The sequence below is a fragment of the Oncorhynchus masou genome, chromosome 24 (genome assembly GCF_036934945.1).
Source record: "Oncorhynchus masou masou isolate Uvic2021 chromosome 24, UVic_Omas_1.1, whole genome shotgun sequence".
NCBI classification, from domain to species: Eukaryota; Metazoa; Chordata; class Actinopteri; order Salmoniformes; family Salmonidae; genus Oncorhynchus; species Oncorhynchus masou.
The window spans coordinates 32,429,111-32,450,266 of record NC_088235.1 but is presented as its reverse complement, the minus strand read 5'-3'; the positions used below and the strand labels follow the sequence as shown (position 1 = coordinate 32,450,266).

At 41.3% G+C, this 21,156-nt stretch overlaps 1 protein-coding gene across 1 annotated transcript in view; it reads left to right on the top strand.

Annotated features, from left to right (window-relative positions):
• LOC135512054 (histone acetyltransferase KAT6B-like) overlaps positions 1–21,156 on the top strand; it is a 37,728-nt gene continuing 16,572 nt past the window's right edge. Inside the window, 7 exon segments of the mRNA XM_064933666.1 lie at positions 1–230; positions 1,182–2,117; positions 14,796–14,904; positions 17,352–17,467; positions 17,970–18,051; positions 18,649–18,778; positions 19,007–20,118. Coding sequence (XP_064789738.1) covers positions 1,470–2,117; positions 14,796–14,904; positions 17,352–17,467; positions 17,970–18,051; positions 18,649–18,778; positions 19,007–20,118 — 2,197 coding nt within the window. The 5' untranslated portion in view covers positions 1–230; positions 1,182–1,469.

The window sequence follows — 21,156 nt, the reverse complement described above, 5'->3', positions numbered from 1 at the left end:
CATGTACTTTATCAAACCAGAAATCGTATCTTGCCTTTACAGCCAATATTAAAGTTGCTAGGGAGGGCACATTAGTGTAGGTAAGGTTTAATGAGACTCCATTGGATTGTAATCAGCGTCATGTCGGATTTATGTAAACTACAACATTGTAACAAAATGGCGACTGTTTAGGTCACGTCATTAATGCAGGCAGCAATGTTTTTTCCTACAACTCAACTGATACAAGCAAGGTTAGTTACATATTATCTTCCTGTTCGTAAGCGTCTCATGTTAGTTTGAACATAAATTGCCGTCATAAATTTCCGGTAACCATCCCTCCGCAGCTGTCAAAAAGTGCAACAATATGAATTGATCGTGTGCGGCTAACATTCAAGCTCGCGCCGACTGCTAAAATGAACAAATCCTTGTTTATCACTCGTTACGCATACAAGCTGTCAAACTCGCGTGCAAGAAGTCAAACTCCATTGCCCTTCTTGTTCTACATTGTAGCTGATTTAGAAACACTGAGTAGTTTAGTTTGGTCAACTGGTGATGTTACAATGAAGCATTTAACTATCAACAAAAAAATAACACATATCACAAGTAATTTTGATAGGTGTTTTAACATATATTTAACAGGTTACATTTAATCTCCCTTGTTGTTATGACTGTAGTCAGTGTCATGACAAATTCATCTTGATCATTATTTTACCACAAACTATTGCGTGAGGTTAGGTCAATCGGTGGATTATAGTATCAGACTCCGACTACGGATTAAGTAACATTAGCCTATCCCTAACCTACCTAGAATCATCTTCAATCCGTCTGAACTGCTTTTATAATCCATCTGTTTCTCTTGAGTGTTGTTGACCTTCATTTCATGTTGTCTTGGTCTGCTTTTCAGTAAATGTTATGGTGAGGTCTCAGAATATAGCCTAGCCTACTAATCCAAAAACACTTAAATTGGTCATGGCCCAATGTGTAAAGCGTATACTAGGCCGATCCCTCACAATTCACTACCAGTAATCAAAACAATATGTTTGTCTAATGTGACCATGGGCTACTAGTACTTGAGACTCAGCAAAGGTGCTGGGTGAAACAAATATATTGAAATTCTGTTATTGTTAGGGTACAGTATTGCATATTTTTGGCTTGTGATCGTATTTGACTGTTTATGACTATCTGTGTTTTTTCTTTTTAAGTTATCAGTTGGATCTTGAAGGAACTTACGTCATTCGAAGGAATCGTGTTCCAGGTCGGTCGGTAACTGTCCCAACCTTCGAGGAATTTACTATCTAGCTACTTTCATCTTATTTTGTGAGGTTACATGTGAGCGTCTACCTTGGATGAGGATTTACAGCAGGAATGTATTGATGCCGAGGTGGAACATTACTTTTTGACCTTCAAGATGTGTTGGATGTATCAAATGTTTCACAACAACAAGGGATATTCTCTATGGATCACTTTTTCCTAAATCTCATTGTTTAACCATGGTGGAACTTGCTAACCCTCTGTATACGGAGTGGATTCTAGAAGCAATACAGAAAATTAAAAGGCAAAAACAGAGGCCTTCCGAGGAGCGGATTTGTCATGCGGTGGCTACCTTACACAGATTGGACAAGAGGACCGTTCTGGAGCAGTTGGAGTTAAGTGTTCACGATGGTTCCATTCTCAAAGTCACCAATAAGGGGAGCGTGTCATACAAAGACCCTGAGCACCCTGGGAGAGGAGTATCTTCATCAACAACATCGCTCAAACCTGTTAGTGCAAACCTCTCTGTCCCATTGTCTAAAGGATCTATATGGAATCCCAGTGAACTTCGCCACGTTGACTGGAATAAAATTCTGAGGAGGGCCATCGAGGGTTTGGATGATAACCACGGTTCCTCTCTGAAGAACATCCAGAGGTACCTAAGGAACCAGGATGATCTATCACACGTCCTGGACAACCCGGGGTTTCAGCAGAGGTTACGACTGTCTGCCAAACGGGCAGTCAACAACGGCCGGCTGGAGAAGAACGGCCCACTCTACAGGTTAAACCAGGGGGGTAGTGGAGTGGAGGGGAGGAGCCAGAGGTGTCCAGGTGCTTCCCCATTGGCTCTTCAGTGTGTCACACTTCTTCCACATGAGAGCGACCAGGTACGGTATACTGATATTAGGTTCTGTATATTTCTCTGATTATAGTAGCCTGCTGATAATACTGTGTATTCCAAGGCTTCTTTCACTAGGTACAGTATGCTACTCATAGCCTCTGAATCCTTTTCAGGTTATCTCTTATGTCGATAATATATCCCCTTCTTTGGTAAAAAGCATCTGCTAAATGGCATATATTATTCCTTTAGCTGGCAAAATAAACACTAGTTTGTTGTTTGACCAATATGTCTCATTTTGGAATATTCCGTCTCATTTGGTTAAGGACTTGATGCTTTCACTGATCATGCCTAATCGGCTTCAAGCACTGGGTGATGATGTTGCACTTGAGGAATGCAATTGGATGATAGCTGACATTTTTGTGATGAATAGCAGAGCTCTTGTGGGCTTAAATCAAGCTGTTGTGATATAATATTGCTTCTTGGAAACACAGCTACTCAGTAGATCTCCTAACTAGTTCAGTGTGTACTTGAGAAAACTACTAGGCCTTGTTGACATTTCCTCTGCTCAGGAAAATACTTCGTAACCAATTGGCCATTTTTGCATTTGTTTGGCAGAATAGATGGGCTATGTTATTATAGACAGAGTAAATAACGTACAGTAGCTTTAAAGTTATTTGTCTTTGAGAACACAGGGTTGTGTGTGTTTATAATTTTGTGGGTCAATTATTTTATACAAATACAATGGCTCAAATATGTTTAACAAATAATACAAATCTAAAAATGATAGGTGACAAAATTATCAACACCCCTGTTTTCAATACACCAGCACCCTCCCCTTGCTAGGATGACACTGAGCCTTTTTCTATAATGTTTTATGAGATTGGATAACACATTGGGAGGGATCTTAGACCATTCCTTTGTGCAGAATCTTTCCAGATCCTTGATATATATAATTTGGCCTGCGCTTATGGACTGCCCTCCTCAATTGAAACCACAGGTTTTCAATGGGGTTCAAGTCCGGAGACTGAGAGGGCCATTGCAAAATGTTTATTTATTTTTTTTGTGGTCAGTTATCCATTTCTTTGTATATTTTGGTGTGTGCTTGGGGTCATTGTCTTGCTGGAACATCCAATTGCGGCCAAGTTTTAGCCTCCGGGCAGATGCAACCAGGTTTTTGGCTAAAATGTCCTAGTACAGTTGATGATGCCGTTGACCTTAACAAGGACCCCAGGCCCAGTGCAAGCAAAACAGCCCCATAACATCAAAGATCCACCACCATATTTTACAGTAGGTATGAGGTTGTCTGCATATGCATCCTTCTTTCGACGCCAAACCTACCGCTGGTGTGCATGACCAAAGACCTCTATTTTCGGCTCATCTGACCATACCACCCCGTTCCAGTACAACTGCCAATGCCGTTTAACAAACTCCAGGCGTTTACATGTGTTGGTTACTCTCAATAATGGATTTTTTATGGCAACCCTTCCAAATAGCCTATTGGCATGGAAGTGACGTTTAATTGTAGATTTGGAGAATTGGTGACCCCAAGATGCAACCAAGTTCTGTAATTTTCCAACTGTAGCCTTTGGACTTTTCTTTGCCTCCCAAATCATCTTCCTCACTGAATGGGGACAAGATACAAATGCACCCTCTACCAGGCACATTTACCACTGTTCCAGTGGTTTTAAATGTGTAATAATTGCTCTAATAGTGGTATGTGCTATATTTGGGGGTTTTCTACGCATTGCCTGCTTTTTTGAAAGTCAACCAGTTCCATACATTTTTGGCATTCCACATGGTGATGGATGACAAAGGGAATTTAGCTGTGGAAGGCCACAATACTGTTCCATAAAATTACATTTAAAAAGTAGAATGTTTTAATGCAGATTTAATTTAGTTTGATTTGAATCTTTAGGGTTGCCAATAATTATTTTTATTTACTTGTTAACCAACATTGTTCTCTGAGCAATTATATTAATATAAGATTTTTTTCACCAGCTGATTTTATAAGAAGATTTTTTTTTCAGCAGCTGTGGCAGTTATCGGACCGAGGCTGAATGGGGTCTAGCAGGGGTCTTCCTGCATGGGGGGTGTTGGAGGTCTTCCTGGAGCATATGTACAATGCATTTGGAAAGTCTCAGACCCCTTACCTTTTTGCACATTTTGTTATGTTACGGCCTTATTCTAAAATGAATTAAAATAAATAAATAATCCTCATCAATCTACACACAATACCCCATAATGACAAAGCAAAAACAGGTTTTTAGATTTTTTTTCTGAGCAAATGTATTAAAAAATAAAGACACCTTATTTACATGCATATTCAGGCCCTTTGGTATGAGACTTGAAATTGAGCTCAGGTGCATCCTATTTCAATTGATCATCCTTGCGATGTTTCTACAACTTGATTTGAGTCCACCTGTGGTACATTTCAATAGATTGGACATGATTTGGAAAGGCACACACCTGTCTATATAAGGTCCCATAGGTGACAGTGCATGTCAGAGCAAAAACCAAGCCATTCGAAGGATTTGTCCGTAGAAGTCTGAGACAAGAATGTTTCAAGGCACAGATCTGGGGAAGGGTACCAAAAACATTTCTGCAGCATTGAAGGTTCCCAAGAAAACAGGCCTCTGTCATTCTTAAATGGAAGACGTTTGGAACCAACAAGACTCTTCCTACAGCTGGCCACCTGGCCCAACTGCTCAATTGGGGGAGAGGACCTTGGTCAGGGAGAGGACCTTGGTCAGGGAGGTGACCAAGAACCCCAGAGTTCCTCTGTGGAGATGGTTGTCCTTCTGGAAGGTTATCCCATCTCTGCAGCACTCCACCAATCATACCTTTATGGTAGAGTGGTCAGATGGAAGCCACTCCTCTTTAAAATGCACATGACAGTCCATGGACTCAGACCATGAGAAACAAGATTCTCTGGTGTGATGAAACCAAGAGTGAACTATTTGGCCGGAATGCCAAGCGTCACGTCTGGAGAAAACCTGGCACCATCCCTACGGTGAAGCATGATTGTGGCAGCATCATGCTATGGGGATGTTTTTCAGCGGCAGGGGGAGACTAGTCAGGATAAAGGGAAATAAGTACAGAGATCCTTGATGTTAACCTGCTCAGGAACTCAGCCTAGGATGAAGATTCAAAGTAAAATGTTTGAAGCTTCACACACTTACAGCTTCACACACTCTTGGCATTCTCTCAACCAGCTTCACCTGGAATGCTTTTCCAACAGTCTTGAAGGAGTTCCCACATCTTCTGAGCACTTGTTGGCTGCTTTTCCTTCACTCTGCGTTTCAACTCATCCCAAACCATCTCAATTGGGTTGCGTTCGGGTGATTGTGGAGACCAGTTCATCTGATGCAGCACTCCATCTCTCTCCTTCTTGGTCAAATGGCCCGTACACAAGCCTGGAGGTGTGTTGGGTCATTGTCCTGTCATATAAAATAAAAGCTGGGACAGCTTATCGCTGCAGAATGCTGTGGTAGCCATGCTGGTTAAGTGTGCCTTGAATTCTAAATAAATTACTGACCGTGTCACAAGTAAAGCACCATCACGCCGCCACCTCCATGCTTCATGGTGGGAACCACATATGCAGAGATCATCCGTTCACTTATTTTGCGTTTTACAAAGACACGGCGGTGTGAACCAAGAATCTCAAAATTGGACTCATCAAACCAAAGGACAGATTTCCACCGGTCTAATGTCCATTGCTTGTGTTTCTTGTCCCAAGCAAGTTTCTTCTTTTTATTTGTGTCCTTTTAGTAGTGGTTTCTTTGCAGCAATTCGACCATGAAGGCCTGATTCATGCTGGCCTTCATGGTCTGCGTGAATCAGTTGATGTTGTGACGTCTGTTACTTGAACGCTGAAGCATTTATTTGGGCTGCAATCTGAGATGCAGTTAACTCTAATGAACTTATCCTCTGCAACAGAGGTAACTGTCATCCTTTCCTGTGGTGGTCCTCATGAGAGCCAGTTTCAACATGGCGCTTGATGGTTTTTGCTACTGCACTTGAAGAAACTTTAAAAGTTCTTCAAATTTTACAGATGAACTGACCTTCATGTTTTAAAGTAATGATGGACTGTCGTTTCTCTTTGCTTATTTGAGCTGTTCTTGCCATAATATGGACATGGTCTTTTACCAAATAGGGCTATCTTCTGTATACCACCCCTACCTTCAATCCTCGGGCAGACTCTGTATACATCAATGATGTTGCTCTTGCTGCTGGTGATTCTCTGGTACACCACCACGCAGACAACACCATTCTATATACTCTGGCCCCTCTTTGGACTCTGTGTTAGCTAACCTCCAGACAAGCTTCAATGCCATACAACTCTCCTTAAGTGGCCTTAAACGCAAGCATCACTACTCTGGATGGCTCCGACTTAGAATACGTGGACAACTACAAATACCTAGGTGTCTGGTTAGACTGTAAACTCTCCTTCAGACTCACATTAAACATCTCCAATAAAAAATTGCATCTAGAATTGGCTTCCAATATCACAACAAAGCATTGTTCACTCATGCTGCCAAACATACCCTGGTAAAACTGACCACTGACTTCGGCGACGTCATCTATAAAATAGCCTCCAACACTCTACTCAACAAACTGGATGCAGTCTATCACAGTGCCATCCGTTTTGTCACCAAAGCCCCATACACTACCCACCATTGCGACCTGTACGCTCTCATTGGTTGGCCCTCGCTTCATACTTGTCGCCAAACCCACTGGCTCCAGGTCATCTACAAGTCTCTGCTAGGTAAAGCCCCACCTTATCTCAGCTCACTGGTCACCATAGCAGCACGCGCTCCAGCAGGTATATCTCACTGGTCACCCCCAAAGCCAATTCCTCCTTTGGTCGTCTTTCCTTACAGTTCTCTGCTGCCAATGACTGGAACGAACTGCAAAAATCTTTGAAGCTGGAGACTCATGTCTCCCTCACTAGCTTTAAGCACCAGCTGTCAGAGCAGCTCACAGATCACTGCACCTATACATAGCGCATCTGTAAACAGCCCATCTATCTACCTACCTACCTCATCCCCATACAGTATTTTATTTATCTTGCTCCTTTGCACCCCAGTAACTCTACTTGCACATTCATCTTCTGCACAACTACCATTCCAGTGTTTAATTGCTATATTGATATCACTTTGCCACCATGGCCTATTTATTGCCTGAACTCCCTTCTCTTACTTCATTTGCACTCACTGTATATAGACTTTTTGTTTTCTTTTGTTCTACTGTATTATTGACTGTTTTATTTATTCCATGTGTAACTCTGTTGTATATGTCGAATTGCTATGCTTTATCTTGGGCAGGTCGCAGTTGCAATTGTTCTCAACTTGCCTACCTGGTTAAATAAAGGTAGAATAAAAAATACCTTGTCACACACAACTAATTGGGTCAAACGCATTAAGAAGGAAAACAATTACACAAATTAATTTTTAACAAGGTACACCTGTTAATTGAAATTCATTCCAGGTGACATCCTCATGAAGCTGTTTGAGAGAATGGCAAGAGTGTGTAAAGCTGTCATCAAGGCCGAGGGTGGCTCCTTTTGTAGAATCTCAAATATAAAATATATTTTGATTTGTTTAACATTTTTTGGTTACTACATGGTTCCATATGTGCTATTTCATAGTTGTGACTTCTTCATTATTATTCTACATTTAGAAAATAGTAAAAATAAAGAAAAACCCTTGAATGAGTAGATGTCCGAACTTTTGGTACCGTATGCATCTATTTTTAAGTGGCAACCACAATTTAGCAGCTGCATTGCGCCTCTACTAATGCATGTAAGGGAAACGCTGTAAAATAATTTTGGATGTGACTGTATGGCTTGATATAGGGCCACTAAAAACTCTTAGCCTTCATTGTTTTCTCTTGACCATGATGCATGAGATGTGTTTTTCACTCTGCAGAGATTGTGGCTCCATCACTCAGCACTAACTCATGCTGCACGTGAACAATACTGTATTGACAGCAGTTTTGTACTTGACAAATGAAAAGGACTTTACAGTGAAGGCCAAGGCATTGGAAGGTTACTATTACTGTTGCCATAAGTTTTCCCCCCTTTTGTGTAGAAGGTCAAAATGAAAGTCTAGGGCTTTGGGAGTATAACGTTGCGTTAACATGTTTTCTCTCCAAGTTATGGAAATGATTAGTTTATGTTAATAATTTGGTAATTTACCACTTTAAATGGTGTAGGTCTACAGTATACCATTCTATATTGGCATTTTCACTATTGGAGACATTATCTACCCTTCAGTTTCATTATGAATATCAGGAAATAACACCGTTGACTATACAGCCACAAGTTTGAGTTTGCGGTCGGACCAAAGTGAAACAGTTCTGTTTTAAGACACTGTCCTCCTGTAATAAAAAGCTTGTCATTACCAAGAAATCTATCCTCATAAGAATTCTTGTCCCTTTTCTGTATAAGTTTGGAGTCTTTCAATTACACTCAGCTCCTATGCTATTTGGTGGTGACATCCTTAAGTTCTTTTAGTTTACTCGAAAGGATGACTTCTTTCTAGTCCTTGACATTAGCGAGTAACAAAGCATAACTAGTCGGTATTGGAAATGAGTCTTGGAAAAGAGCAGTCTTGGGTCAAAGTTTATTAGATTCTAAAGTGAGTTTGGCTGCAACAAAGGCAAGGATTTTTCTTCTCTCCCCTTACTGTTATGTAATATGTTCTTCAGCACAGCTCTCTGCCTGGCTTCTAGAACAGCAGTCTTCTAATAGAACCCCACCCCCCTCATGGAACACAACTGTGCCTTTTTAAAGCACAGTAATTTCCTCTAATGTACTTAATTTGGTATCCCCTAGTCAATCAGTAACATCTTCTCCTCTTTAGCTGTGTGTTCGTTCTCTTTTTTTTCAGATGAGTACTACTTTTAAGGGTTTTTATTTTTCTGTTCAATCACCAATCGGAGGCTGTTCCCTACTGCATAAAATATCTGATGGCCAGCCCAGACTAGGCTAGCCACATAGGGTTTTTGCTTTATACATTTTTGAACTGCTGTGTAAGTTGTGAAACTTGACTATATCAACTACACATACACTGCACCTATCATTTCACAATTGCACTAATATCATCAAAATCAATAGCTTACTACATCAGCATGTTTTCTGGGCTAATTCAGTGGTTCTTATCTAATTAAGTAGATTCACATAAGAATTGTTAAAATAATTTCTAAGTAGAAAATTATACTGTTGCTGTTTCCTGTTTTGATTTATAGGCCAGTGTCTCAACACTGGTTCATTGGCAATATGCTGAAGTAGGTTGTAATATTTTGAATACAAAAATTGCTCTTTACACATGTCAGTCTTGTGTTCAGATTACTTTTATTTTCCTAAATTATAACTTTTTATGAACTGCAAATGCACATACATTTGCCAAGGGTCCACTCGGAGCTGCAATTGATTAGCTTGTTCTACCTTAATCAATATTGTGCCCAAATGATTCACTCACAATTCGCTGACACTACATGTACCGTTCTCTTCTAAAAGACACCTCCAATAACTTGGGTGTACTACATTTACCAGTCGATCAACAATAACCTGTAGTTGCCATGTCAACTTATAGCTTTGTGAGACCATTATATCGGTCGATAGCCGATACGGAAACAACACTTTTTGACTGGATAATTCCAATGAACCACCACCTCACATCGGTTTCTAAATTACTTCAGGGATTGGCTTTCATTTGAATTATAGTTTAAGCCTCAAATCCATTAATTTATTTGAGGCCAGAGTCATTTATGGGAGGAGAGAGGGGGAATAGTATACTACCGACTGCCACATATGACGACAACACCGGTATTAAACGAAAGATATTCATCTGTTTTAAGCAATCGATTTTGTGAGATCGTGATGACTATAGACTTTTAATACTAACATCACCAATCTGAGGATGTAAAAAGGATGTATTTCATATTTTTGTGTGGTGAACATTTCTAATGTAGTAACACGTTCAGCTATCCATAGGAAAAATTAGCGTAAAATATAAAGAATTAGTCAAGATAATGAAATATTTCGATTTGGGATGATAGTAAATGAAGCACACTTTTACATTTTTTTAATATATTTTTTACATTGACATCTGTTTCTCATTACTTTTTAACCATGGAGAGAGTATAAAAATCCTCTTAAAGACAATTTAACCAGGCGCTGTAGACTAGATCTTCCATAGTGACTGTGCAGCAGCCTGAACCTTTGTTTCTACTCATATGCTCAGCTTACCGATTTGATGTAATAAAAGCTAATCCCATTTTATTGGAATAATGCCCTTTTCATGCAGGTCATGTATAGGGCTGTGATGGTCATGGAAGTTTGGATGATGATAGTTGGCCAGCCATTTGTTTGCAGTCATCATAATAACCGTTCGAATAGTAAAACAAAACACATTTTCTCTTCCTCTGCTCCTGACTGCATGTGCTGCCGTAGAAATGGAATGAATAGAATGGGCATCCCCATTCAAGTCAATGACGGCATAATTGGTGGACTGGCGGCCATTGCAAGTGTACCCATCAATGTGCTGAATTTGTTGATTCAACTGACATCACAAAAAATGCAGTCCATTGCATGAGCCATGTCAGTTAACATAATTTTAATTGACATTCTACATTACTATAGAAATTATTGCATCACAATACCAGGAAACCCTTGTGAGTGTACCAATGAGTTTACCAGTCAAGTTGCCAGGGTTAGAGGAACCATTCTATTAATTATATTTCTATGTGTGCTGCTGCATTGTGGTGGCGCTGTCTCGCAACCAAAGGCTTGTTTGCTTCAACAACAAAGTTCCATCACATTAAGAGTCCATGTTGCAGCAGAAACGGACTCAATTGCATGAATGCCTGGCCGTCCCCTCTTCAGTCAGCAGTTGTTCCACCCCAAAAATGTAATAAAATTACATTACAAAAAAATGTATGATGGTTATTTTATTTTCATGAGTCTTCATAACTAAGGTAATTGTTCCAGCCCTAGTCCCACAGACCAATTGCATGGTTATCACGATGATAAGCCGGGCGCTAAGTAACCATTTTACTATAGCATCACTGCAGATGAAGATTTCACATCCAGTTAAATTTTTATTTGGGGGATACAAAGTAGCCTAGGTTGGTGATTGTTTGATCAAGTACAAAAAGAGCAGCTTATTTAGATACTTTAGCCTACTAGAGAAAGACTGCTCTGCTGATTTTAGAAGTCGTTTGAACACAGTTGTTCCAAACAGCTTGAGCCTTTCACAAAGATGAATCTTCATTTGTAGATTAGGTGGATTCTGTAGTTTTTGTGATGGAATATATTGTGATCAAGTGCAAAAGGAACAGGCTAGATAGGCCTACGTACTAAAGACAGATGGCTCTGCTATTTAGACGTTTTTAAAGGACAGATTTATTTTTTTAAATCCTGTTTGATAGAGCTTCTTCCTGTTTCTACTTTTTGTGACCCATTAATGATCACAATGACATAATGCCGCATCTAGCCAAGGTTGTGGGTTCAATTCTTGTCTGTATTGATACTCATACTACATATGTATGCACTCCCTGTACTGTATTCTTAGTCACTTTGGATAAAAGCATCTGCCAAGTAAATTATACGCTGTTGAAGAGATGTTAAAAGTGAGGTGTAGCCTATCTTACAAAAATGAATCATCTCTGTAGCATTCATTCAAGAGTGGCTGTCTTTACATAGACAGACAATCTGATTCCACCGGTTGCACAGCCACTCTATTGACCTGGAAGATTTTGGAAATGGAGGAGTCACTGATGTATCTGTAAATGGCTTTCTCTCATTATATTATTCAATTGATAGGCTATAACACCAGCCAAGAACAATGACCAAATCCCACAGATGCATCATATCCCTGTTTTACTTTTCCACTTCCTGTATTTTGGAATGGCAGCAGGTAGCCTAGCGGGTATTGGGCCACGAACTGAAAGGTTGCTGGTTTCAAAAGCCCAGGCTGACTAGGTGAAAAATCTGATGTGCCCTTGAGCAAGACACTTAACCCCTAATATCTCCTGTAAGTTGCTCTGGGTAAGAGCGTCTGATAAATTACTAAAATGTAAACAACTAAATGTGACTGTGGCTAGCCCTAAAATCTACCTGGGGCACATTCGGTAATGGTGAAGTTAGAAATGGCATGCATAGAGCGGACATGATTCAGTATCTAATATGTCAGAGAGGCATGATTGTTCTACATACTAGGCATTTCTATCTCAAGATAACGTGACATCGGACTCTTCTCAACACCCAGATTGCATCTGCAGGTCACGGAGGGGTCACGTCAGGGCCGATGGATATTGCGTTCAAACGGGCTGTGTTGAGGTCATGATGATAATCTGCCTGCCTCTGGCTCAGTAGAAACTAATTATGAGCATCTCCCCAGAGTCCCCTTTCTTCCCAAAACCTCCGCAGTCAGTTGATGAGTCGTTTGTGTGTGAACTGATGAGGTTTGTTATTTATTGTCATACCCTGTGTTATTTTCCCTTAAGAACATCCTTCCTGCTGTGTTATGCTGCCTGAGGAGTGTGTGTGTGTGATGCATGTATGACACTGTGTTATGCTGCCTGAGAAGTGTGTGAGACGCTGTGTTACGTGGTGTCATTTTTGGTGGTTGCTTTATGATGGTCATGAAATGATTGAACCGAATAACATTTCATAGGTCTACTGAACAATTTTTTTTTGAATATGTTCGTTGTATAGAAGAGTAGGAACACACCATATAGTAATATATAACCTATGACCCTTAGCAGATGTTTTTATCCAAAGTGATTAACAGCATAGAGAGCGCATGTGTTTTTAGCATGTGTAGGTTATGTGATCCCTGCGGGAAAATAACCCATGACCTTGTTGCAAGTGTCGCAATACCAACTGAGCTACACATGGCCGTTTACCTTCAAACTAAACATGGGCTCGTCTGCTGTTAGTTTCTGTGTTATGTGGTGGTGCTGTTTTCAAGGTGGTTGAGTACATTGGGTTCAATAAGAAAGTCATTTCATAGTGTTCGATACTGAGCAGAAGAAAGTAGCCACTTTAAACAATGCTACCTAATATAATGTTTACATACCCTATATTATTCATCTCATATGTATACGTATATACTGTACTCTATATCATCTACTGCATCCTTATGTAATACATGTATCACTAGCCACTTTAACTATGCAACTTTGTTTACATACTCATCTCATATGTGTATACTGTACTCGATACCATCTACTGTATCTTGCCTATGCTGCTCTGCACCATCACTCATTCATATCTTTATGTACATATTCTTTATCCCCTTACACTGTGTATAAGAAATTAGTTTTGGAATTGTTAGTTAGATTACTTGTTGGTTATTACTGCATTGTCGGAACTAGAAGCACAAGCATTTCGCTACACTCACATTAACATCTGCTAACCATGTGTATGTGACAAATACAATTTGATTTGAAAGTGTTTTGAATATGTTGCAGGCTATAGAACAGATGGGTATAGGCACAATGTTTACCTTCCTACTGGCCATACTGGTAGTTAGATCTGCCTGTCAATAGTTCTAAGTGATCAGTGCTAAGTCCTCTTAAACCTTAAAGCTGATATTTTACTACTTTTGTACGTCATTTTAAGCCCTTAAGTGAGTGTTAACCTTTCTACTGCTGATTCTGAAACATGGAGAGAGGGAGAGCAACTACAATGTTAGGGCCAGGACGATACCAGTATTGCGATACTCGTTAGTATCCTAGCAAGGAAACGAAACACAAAGCGAATTTAACTTCTTCAGGATAACAGCCCTAATGTTGGAAATTAACATTATGTTTATAGCTCACAATATTTTACATACAGCAGGTTAAAGGGCCAAAGAGTGATGTCTGCTTTGGGTTCTACTTCTTGCCATGGAAAAAATATTGTGATACTGGTATCGTCCCGGCACTATACAATGTATTTGAATCATTTATTATGATTCATTAACATTATTAAGGTAATTTGATTACATGCTGGCTAATCCTGTCTAATTGTAGTGTAAAGCTTTCTCAAGTGGATTAAGCCCCTTAACTGATTATCACATCCCCTTTCAGATTTAATGGATAAAGAAGGGCAATTTTTCACATGTATTACGGTAGAGTACCTCCTGTGGGCAGTAAGTGTTCATAATAAGCTAATTGTGTTTTAGTTGTTGAGAACTCATGTCAGGGGGACGGACTATTATGTCACTAATTCCCATCATTCACAGAGCTTTGATGGCTAAGCCTTGTGTTTACTTATTCATGTATCTGCATATCATTGCATCTGTTTGAATATATTCTCTGTTTCAATAATCCCCTAAAAGCATGCTCTTCAGTCAGTAGACTCCAAGACAAACAGGAATAGATGAGTGTTATGCATATCTGTAGCAATTTACAGGACTGGAGGTTTATTGAAAATAAGAATTTGTTCTTAACTGACTTGCCTAGTTAAATAAAGGTAAAATTAATAATGATAACTGTATTTGTATCCATAATGAAATTGTTTGTGTCATAAAGCATACCAGAATACCGATATTATTCCCATATTTACATCACAAACAGTACATACATAGCTAATCCACTATGCCTCTTATGTTTTTGAACACTTGCTATGTTTCTCTCCCCAGCTTGCCCTGACCCCATCCCAATATACATTTTGTTTCTCGCCCCAGCTTGCCCTGACCACATCCCAATATGCAGTTTCTGTTTCTCTCCCCAGCTACGCGCTGACCCCATCCCAATATGCAGTTTCTGTTTGGGAACGAAAGAGTCCAATCGGGACAAGAGGCCAGAGCAGCTTCTCTCCTGTGCAGACTGTGGGAGCAGCGGTAAGTTCATACACTTTTTTCATTTTTTTATATGACTGTGCCAAACTGGGCTGAACTTGGCTGACCTGGTTACACATTCACCATATTTCAGTTACCTAGACTCCTAGAGAGCCTTTGTCCACTTGACACAATGTGCATGTTTGAGGTCTCACTACATGGCAGTCGGACTGTGCAGAATAACTGCTCTAGATCACCTTGCATCCCACATAACTACTCATTATGTGATCAAGCTTAGTGATTATTCTGCGCCTTGCTGAAACTGATCCTCTCGAACACACTGGCCATGTCATAGTTAGTCTTGCCGACTACTTTCTAAAACTGTGTGCTAATCTTATTACATACCATTTAGAATGTACTGTTTAGTAAAAAGACAATTCTCTTCCTCAATAGCAGGAAGTGAATTCTACTAGATGAAAAGTACAAATTTGATTGCATACTGAATTTCAGAAAGTTCACACATTATAACGCCTTGCATTTAGGCACACACAATCAGCCTATTATTTAGAATGCAATTACGGGTATTCGGACACGGCCACTGTCTGAATCCCAAATTGGATTATTACCTACGAAGTGCACTACTTCGGACCAGAGCCCTATGGGTAGTGCCCAAAAGTAGTACACTAGGTCTATATAGGGAACAGAGTGCCCCATTTGGGATGTAGCCACAGATAGATAGGAAGCCCTCTTTGTACACTGAGTGTACAAAACATTAAGAACACCTTCCTAATATTGAGTTGCACCCCTCTCCCCCTTTGCCCTCAGAACAGTTTTAATTCATCAGGGCACTCTACAAAGTGTCTAGTGTTCCACAGGGATGCTGGCCCATGTTGACTCCAATGCTTCCCACAGTTGTGTGAAGTTGGCTAGATGGCCTTTGGGTCATGGACCATTCTTGATACACACGGGAAATGGTTGAGCATGAAAAACACAGCAGCATTGCTGTTCTTGACACAAACCTGTGTACTTCTGTCACCTACTACCATACCCCGTTCAAAGGCACTTAAATCTTCTGTCTTGCCCATCCACTCTCTGAATGGCACACATACACAATCCGCTTCTCAATTAAAAATCCTTCTTTAACCTCTCCTCCCCTTCATCTACACTGATTTAAATTGGATTTAACAGGTGACATCAATAAGGGATCATAGCGTTCATTTGGATTTACGTGGTTAGTCTATGTCATGGAAAGAGCAGTTGTTCATAATATTTTCTGCACTCAGTGTATATGTAGCTAATGTTGTAGCAGATGTGGTTTAGACAGATTCTAATTAGGCATGGTCAATCTGCAATTTGTGAGTCTGTGGTTTAAACACAGTGAGTCGATGTGTGGAGGGGTATACCCCGAAATGGTAGCAGCAACTCTAGTGCCATCGGGCAGTTGCCATATTCCTCTTGCATCATGATGTTCTCCTGCTTTAGGCTAAACCCTCTACTTGAAGGACTTACTTGATGAACTGTTTCTATTGGATAGTTGGAAAAGGGAGACATGACAGACGAAGGAAGAATTATGGCAAAACTGCCAACAACCCATGGTGGACTGAGGAAGGAAGCTGCAGATTCCACTTAAGTGGCCATTAGAATTTAGAAATCACTCATGTCGTTGAGTGAACGGCGCTCTCGGAATCGGAATGCAACAGCATTCTGGGAACACGGCAGGCAGCAATGAGGGACAGGGAGGGAAATAGGATCAAATGTCATCCATTTTCCACCGCCGTAGATTGGTGTCATTTTCCTTTACTGTTCTTTTCTTTCAGACAAATGTGCTGCTGCTAACCCTCTGTAAAATGACCTCTCATAAGGATTAGTTTGCCTTGAAAACAGTTATTTTAAATGCTGCAAGGAATTATTCTCCCAGTGACATTTTTATAGCTCAAATTTGACTAAGTAGCGTTGAGGTGGTTTTCATTAACCGCTCCTAGTGTACACACATTGTGCTCTGGGTGTAAAGCAGCTGTTTTACAACCATGAGAACGAGCCGGTGAGAGAGGAGGCACGCTTTTACATGACTTTCACGTTTGGGCCCCCATTAGACTGAGTTCTGCTACTGTTTCTGCCTCATTAAGAACAAATTATCTTTAATTAGCTGCTCAGATGTTTGATCATACTGTTTTTTAAACACAGCTTGTGGAAAAGAGCGAGAGGTCCCACCCGGACACAGACGCACGCAAACGCTGCTTAACATTGTTGATAATGCAATATGTTAATATTTAACCTTGCTGTGTGAACATAATGGGAAGGTCGCGCCTCCCGCTCGGTGAAACTGATACTAAAGTATGTTTCCCAAATAGGACCCTCTTCCCTATGTAGTGCACTAGTTTTGACAACTGCCCTGGGCCCTGGTCAAAAGTAGTGCACAACATGGGGAATAGGGCGCCATTTGAGAAACCACCTAAAGGATGGTTGAAATGTGCAGCAACACTAATAACACTCTTTATTTACCTCTACAGGGCACCCATCTTGTCTGAAGTTCTCCCCAGAGCTGACCACAAATGTGAAGAGATTGCGATGGCAATGTATAGAGTGTAAAACCTGTAGCTCCTGTCGAATACAGGGCAAAAATGCTGTAAGTATTTTAATACATTAGATTTTTTTCTAAATACAGTGCCATACCATTTAATCTGTGTGAGATAGAGATTGATAATGCTTTCATGGAGACATAATAATGTAATCAACCCGGTAATACATTTCCTCTTAAACAATGAAAAATCTGTGTCACAAATAGGACCCTATGGCCTATATATAGTGTACTACTTTTGAGCAGGGCTCTGGTCAAAGGTAGTGCAGCATATAATGGATAGAGTGCTGTTTGGGACAGAGACATATCATGAAATATTTTTTCGAGCATAGATCTGCCATTTCCGGGCAACATGTTGTGCAATGAAGACGCAGCCTCTTTTTTTCTCCATCCACCCTTCAACCAAACATAATTCACCTCCACATACATCATCCATATTAAACTAAACGGACATGTCCCTCTTTAGAGTGAAATGACAGAAGGTGTAACATCTATGCAACAACAGGGAAGCCCCCACACAGCCCCACACATGCCTCCTGTCTCCTTGCAGGACGAGATGCTGTTCTGTGACTCTTGTGATCGGGGGTTTCACATGGAGTGCTGCAACCCACCACTCTCAAGGATGCCAAAAGGTAAAGGTGTTCATACATATGGTGGTCTGTGTGTGTGTGTGTGTGTGTGTGTGTGTCTTCTTCATAGGGGGTCTTTAGGTCTGTCAATCATCATAGTGAAGCAGAGATGGCTTATTAGGAGCTTTGCAAGAATATCAAATGATTCCCCAGTCCCAAGGGAGAGATGTAGATTACTGTACATGGCCTACAGCTATGCTTGTAATGATTGAACAGCTACTGTAGTGTAAGACCTTTGGCAACGGGACTGATATTCACACAAGTCGCTTCGCTTTGCTCAAAATGCACGACATGGGCTGTCTCTCAAATGGTACCCTCTTCCCTACATGGGCCCTGGTCAGAAGTAGTGCACTGTATAGGGAATAGGGTTCCATTTTGGGACAGTCTATTTCAGTGGACCCTGATGGGGTTTTTAATTATTATTATTTTTTTTATGGATTTCCCTGCTTTGTGCTGAGTAATTGATTGTTGTTCATTGTAAGGAGTGAGTAGGAGTGTGTCCCTCTCCCTCGCCATCTGCATTAAAAGGAAATGTTTCCAATGAATGAATGTGTGGTGTGAGTTGATGAAGCCACCTAACTGATGCTCTCCTCTCTCTAGGTACCTGGGTCTGCCAGGTCTGCAGGCCCAAGGAAAATGGAAAGAAACTGCTGCATAAGAAAGCCGATGAGATCAAACGTCGATATGCAAAGCCAATCGGGAGGCCCAGAAATAAGCTCAAACATAGAATGTAAGTTTGTCACCATGATCTGTAGACATTGCCTTTACTTTAGTGTACCAATATAAGGTTGTGCAGAGGGTCCATAAAACACATTATTACCTCAAGGAAATCCTTCTGCTTTTTATCGCAACACTTTTTTATAAATTGAGTTATGACTAAGTTGTTTTCATAAACGTAGCTTTTGATTCATACCATAGTTTGTGTCCTTGCCTAACCCCTACGCTGTTTCTGTTCTAGGTCTGTAAGCAGTGGTGACGGCTCCATGCTAGCCCGGGGAGGAAGGGGGTCACCTGGTAGGGGTCAAAAGCTTACCGTCTGTTCCACACCTTCATCTGGTCATGCAGCATCTGTGAAGGACGCCACAGACTTATTGGCTGTTGCTACATCAAACCCCTGTTGGGCCGGTGACGCTGTCACCTTCACCACCCAATTCACCACCTCTTCCACCCCCTCCACCACCACACCCCTCACGCCCACCTCGTCCTCCTCCACCCCAGCAGTTACACTCACTGTTAACAAGAAAACCAAAGGGCTTATCGATGGGCTTTCCAAATTCTTTACCCCCTCGCCTATCGGCCGCAGGTCGTCGCGAGCCGGCGAAATCTTAGACCCCTCTGCCATGAAAGGGTCACAGTCTTGTTGTCCTGCTAGGAAAAAGCCGGGCACTCCAACGAAACTATGGAAACTCAGTCCGTCTCAGTCAGTCGTTGGCTTAGCTGCAAAGTCTGATACAACTCCAAGTCAAAAGCTAACCACCACCACCATTTCTCCCTGTACACTCACTCTCCTCCCCCCACCCACGTCACTTGGACATAGCCCCACCACCTCCCTGGTCTCCTCCAGCTCCACCTCCGCTAACTCCCCCCAGAGTTCTTCCAGCCAGTCTAGCGTCCCCTCCATCACCAGTCTCTCTAATCACAACCAACTTAAGGGACTCTTTGACGGACTCTCCCATATCTATGCCACTCAGGGACAATCTCGGAAAAAGGGACTGCCTTGCTACGCACCACCTAAGCGCAGACACCGTAAGCAGGACTTAGGGTCCTGTGCCACCGCGTCCAAAACATATCCTCTCATTCCCCATCCTCCCCAACAGCGCCTCGGAAAGAAAGAGATGACAAAGAATAGGTTGTTGTTGTCGTCCCACTCCTCCTCCCATCCCAGGCCCGGCCGGCCCAGGGGGCGCCCCTTTAAGGTGGTCAGTCACTTCAGACGTAGCCCCTTTTTAAAAAAGCACAGGACGCTAGGCAGGCTAAGATGTAGAGTGACCCCTCAGAAGGGACCCCAGGAAACACCAGGAAAGGGAGACATGACAGACGAAGGAAGAATTAAGGCAGAGCACGACCATGGTAAGCAAAGGCGTGAACGCTCCGACCGAAAATACCTGCGTCTACTTCCGCTAGTTTAAATATTTTTTTAACTCAAGGCTTGTGACAAAATGCCTTACCATACCTTACCAATGCCTTACCGTATGAGCTAACAAATGTTTTCTTTTTACAAGAGTGAACAAACTCATTTTAGCTTCGCCCTGCTTTAATTCAATAACATTCTAAGTTTCTACTACTAATCTTTTACACCACCTACTTTAATTAATTCATTTGTTTTTTTCCCAACTCGTTTAATTTCGTTATTGCGTTTTGACTTTGGCTGCGTAATGAATCTAGCTACGCGGCTTCAGTTCCATCTCTCTGCCGTCGGCTTCTTTGTCAAAGTAGTGCATGGCCCAACCACTAACCCTTTCTTCAAACTGTTCTCTCTTTGTTCTGTCCCAACCACTAACCCCTTCTTCATACTGCTCTCTCCTTTATCTGTCCCCCCTGTCCTTGACCCTATGCATTAGTGCACTGGCTTCGCCAATTGTGATTTTCGCCTAGTTGTGACTGTACTGTTATGTTGTTGGATTATAAAGACTCGCTCTTCTGCCTTCCATTCCACCCTCTCCCAGCACTACCACCAGTGGCACTGTCACCATTCAACCCTAACTTCCCACAGTCGTTAGACTGACACACACATACACCATTTATGACTCGAAGTTGACATGATGATTACGTCTATTGATCTACGCCCTCCCCCATCTGATTCGGTGTCATAGGGCCAGATTCCCGGACATAGATTTATCCTACTCCTCGACTAGAAGAAGCATGTTCAATTGAGATTGTCCATTGAGCATGCTTCTTAGTCTAGGACTGGGCTTAATCTGTGTCTGGGAAACCGGCCCTGAAGGGCTAAGATTTTTTTTAAAGGATCTGGATTTGATTTGAAGGGGTTGTAAATAATACTGTGAATAGAATAGTTTTTTAAATTGATAAGCCAAAACATCCATGTACACATTTCAAACATATACTCAAGTCTCAAACTAATCTCAATAATTCATTTTTTAATGTACA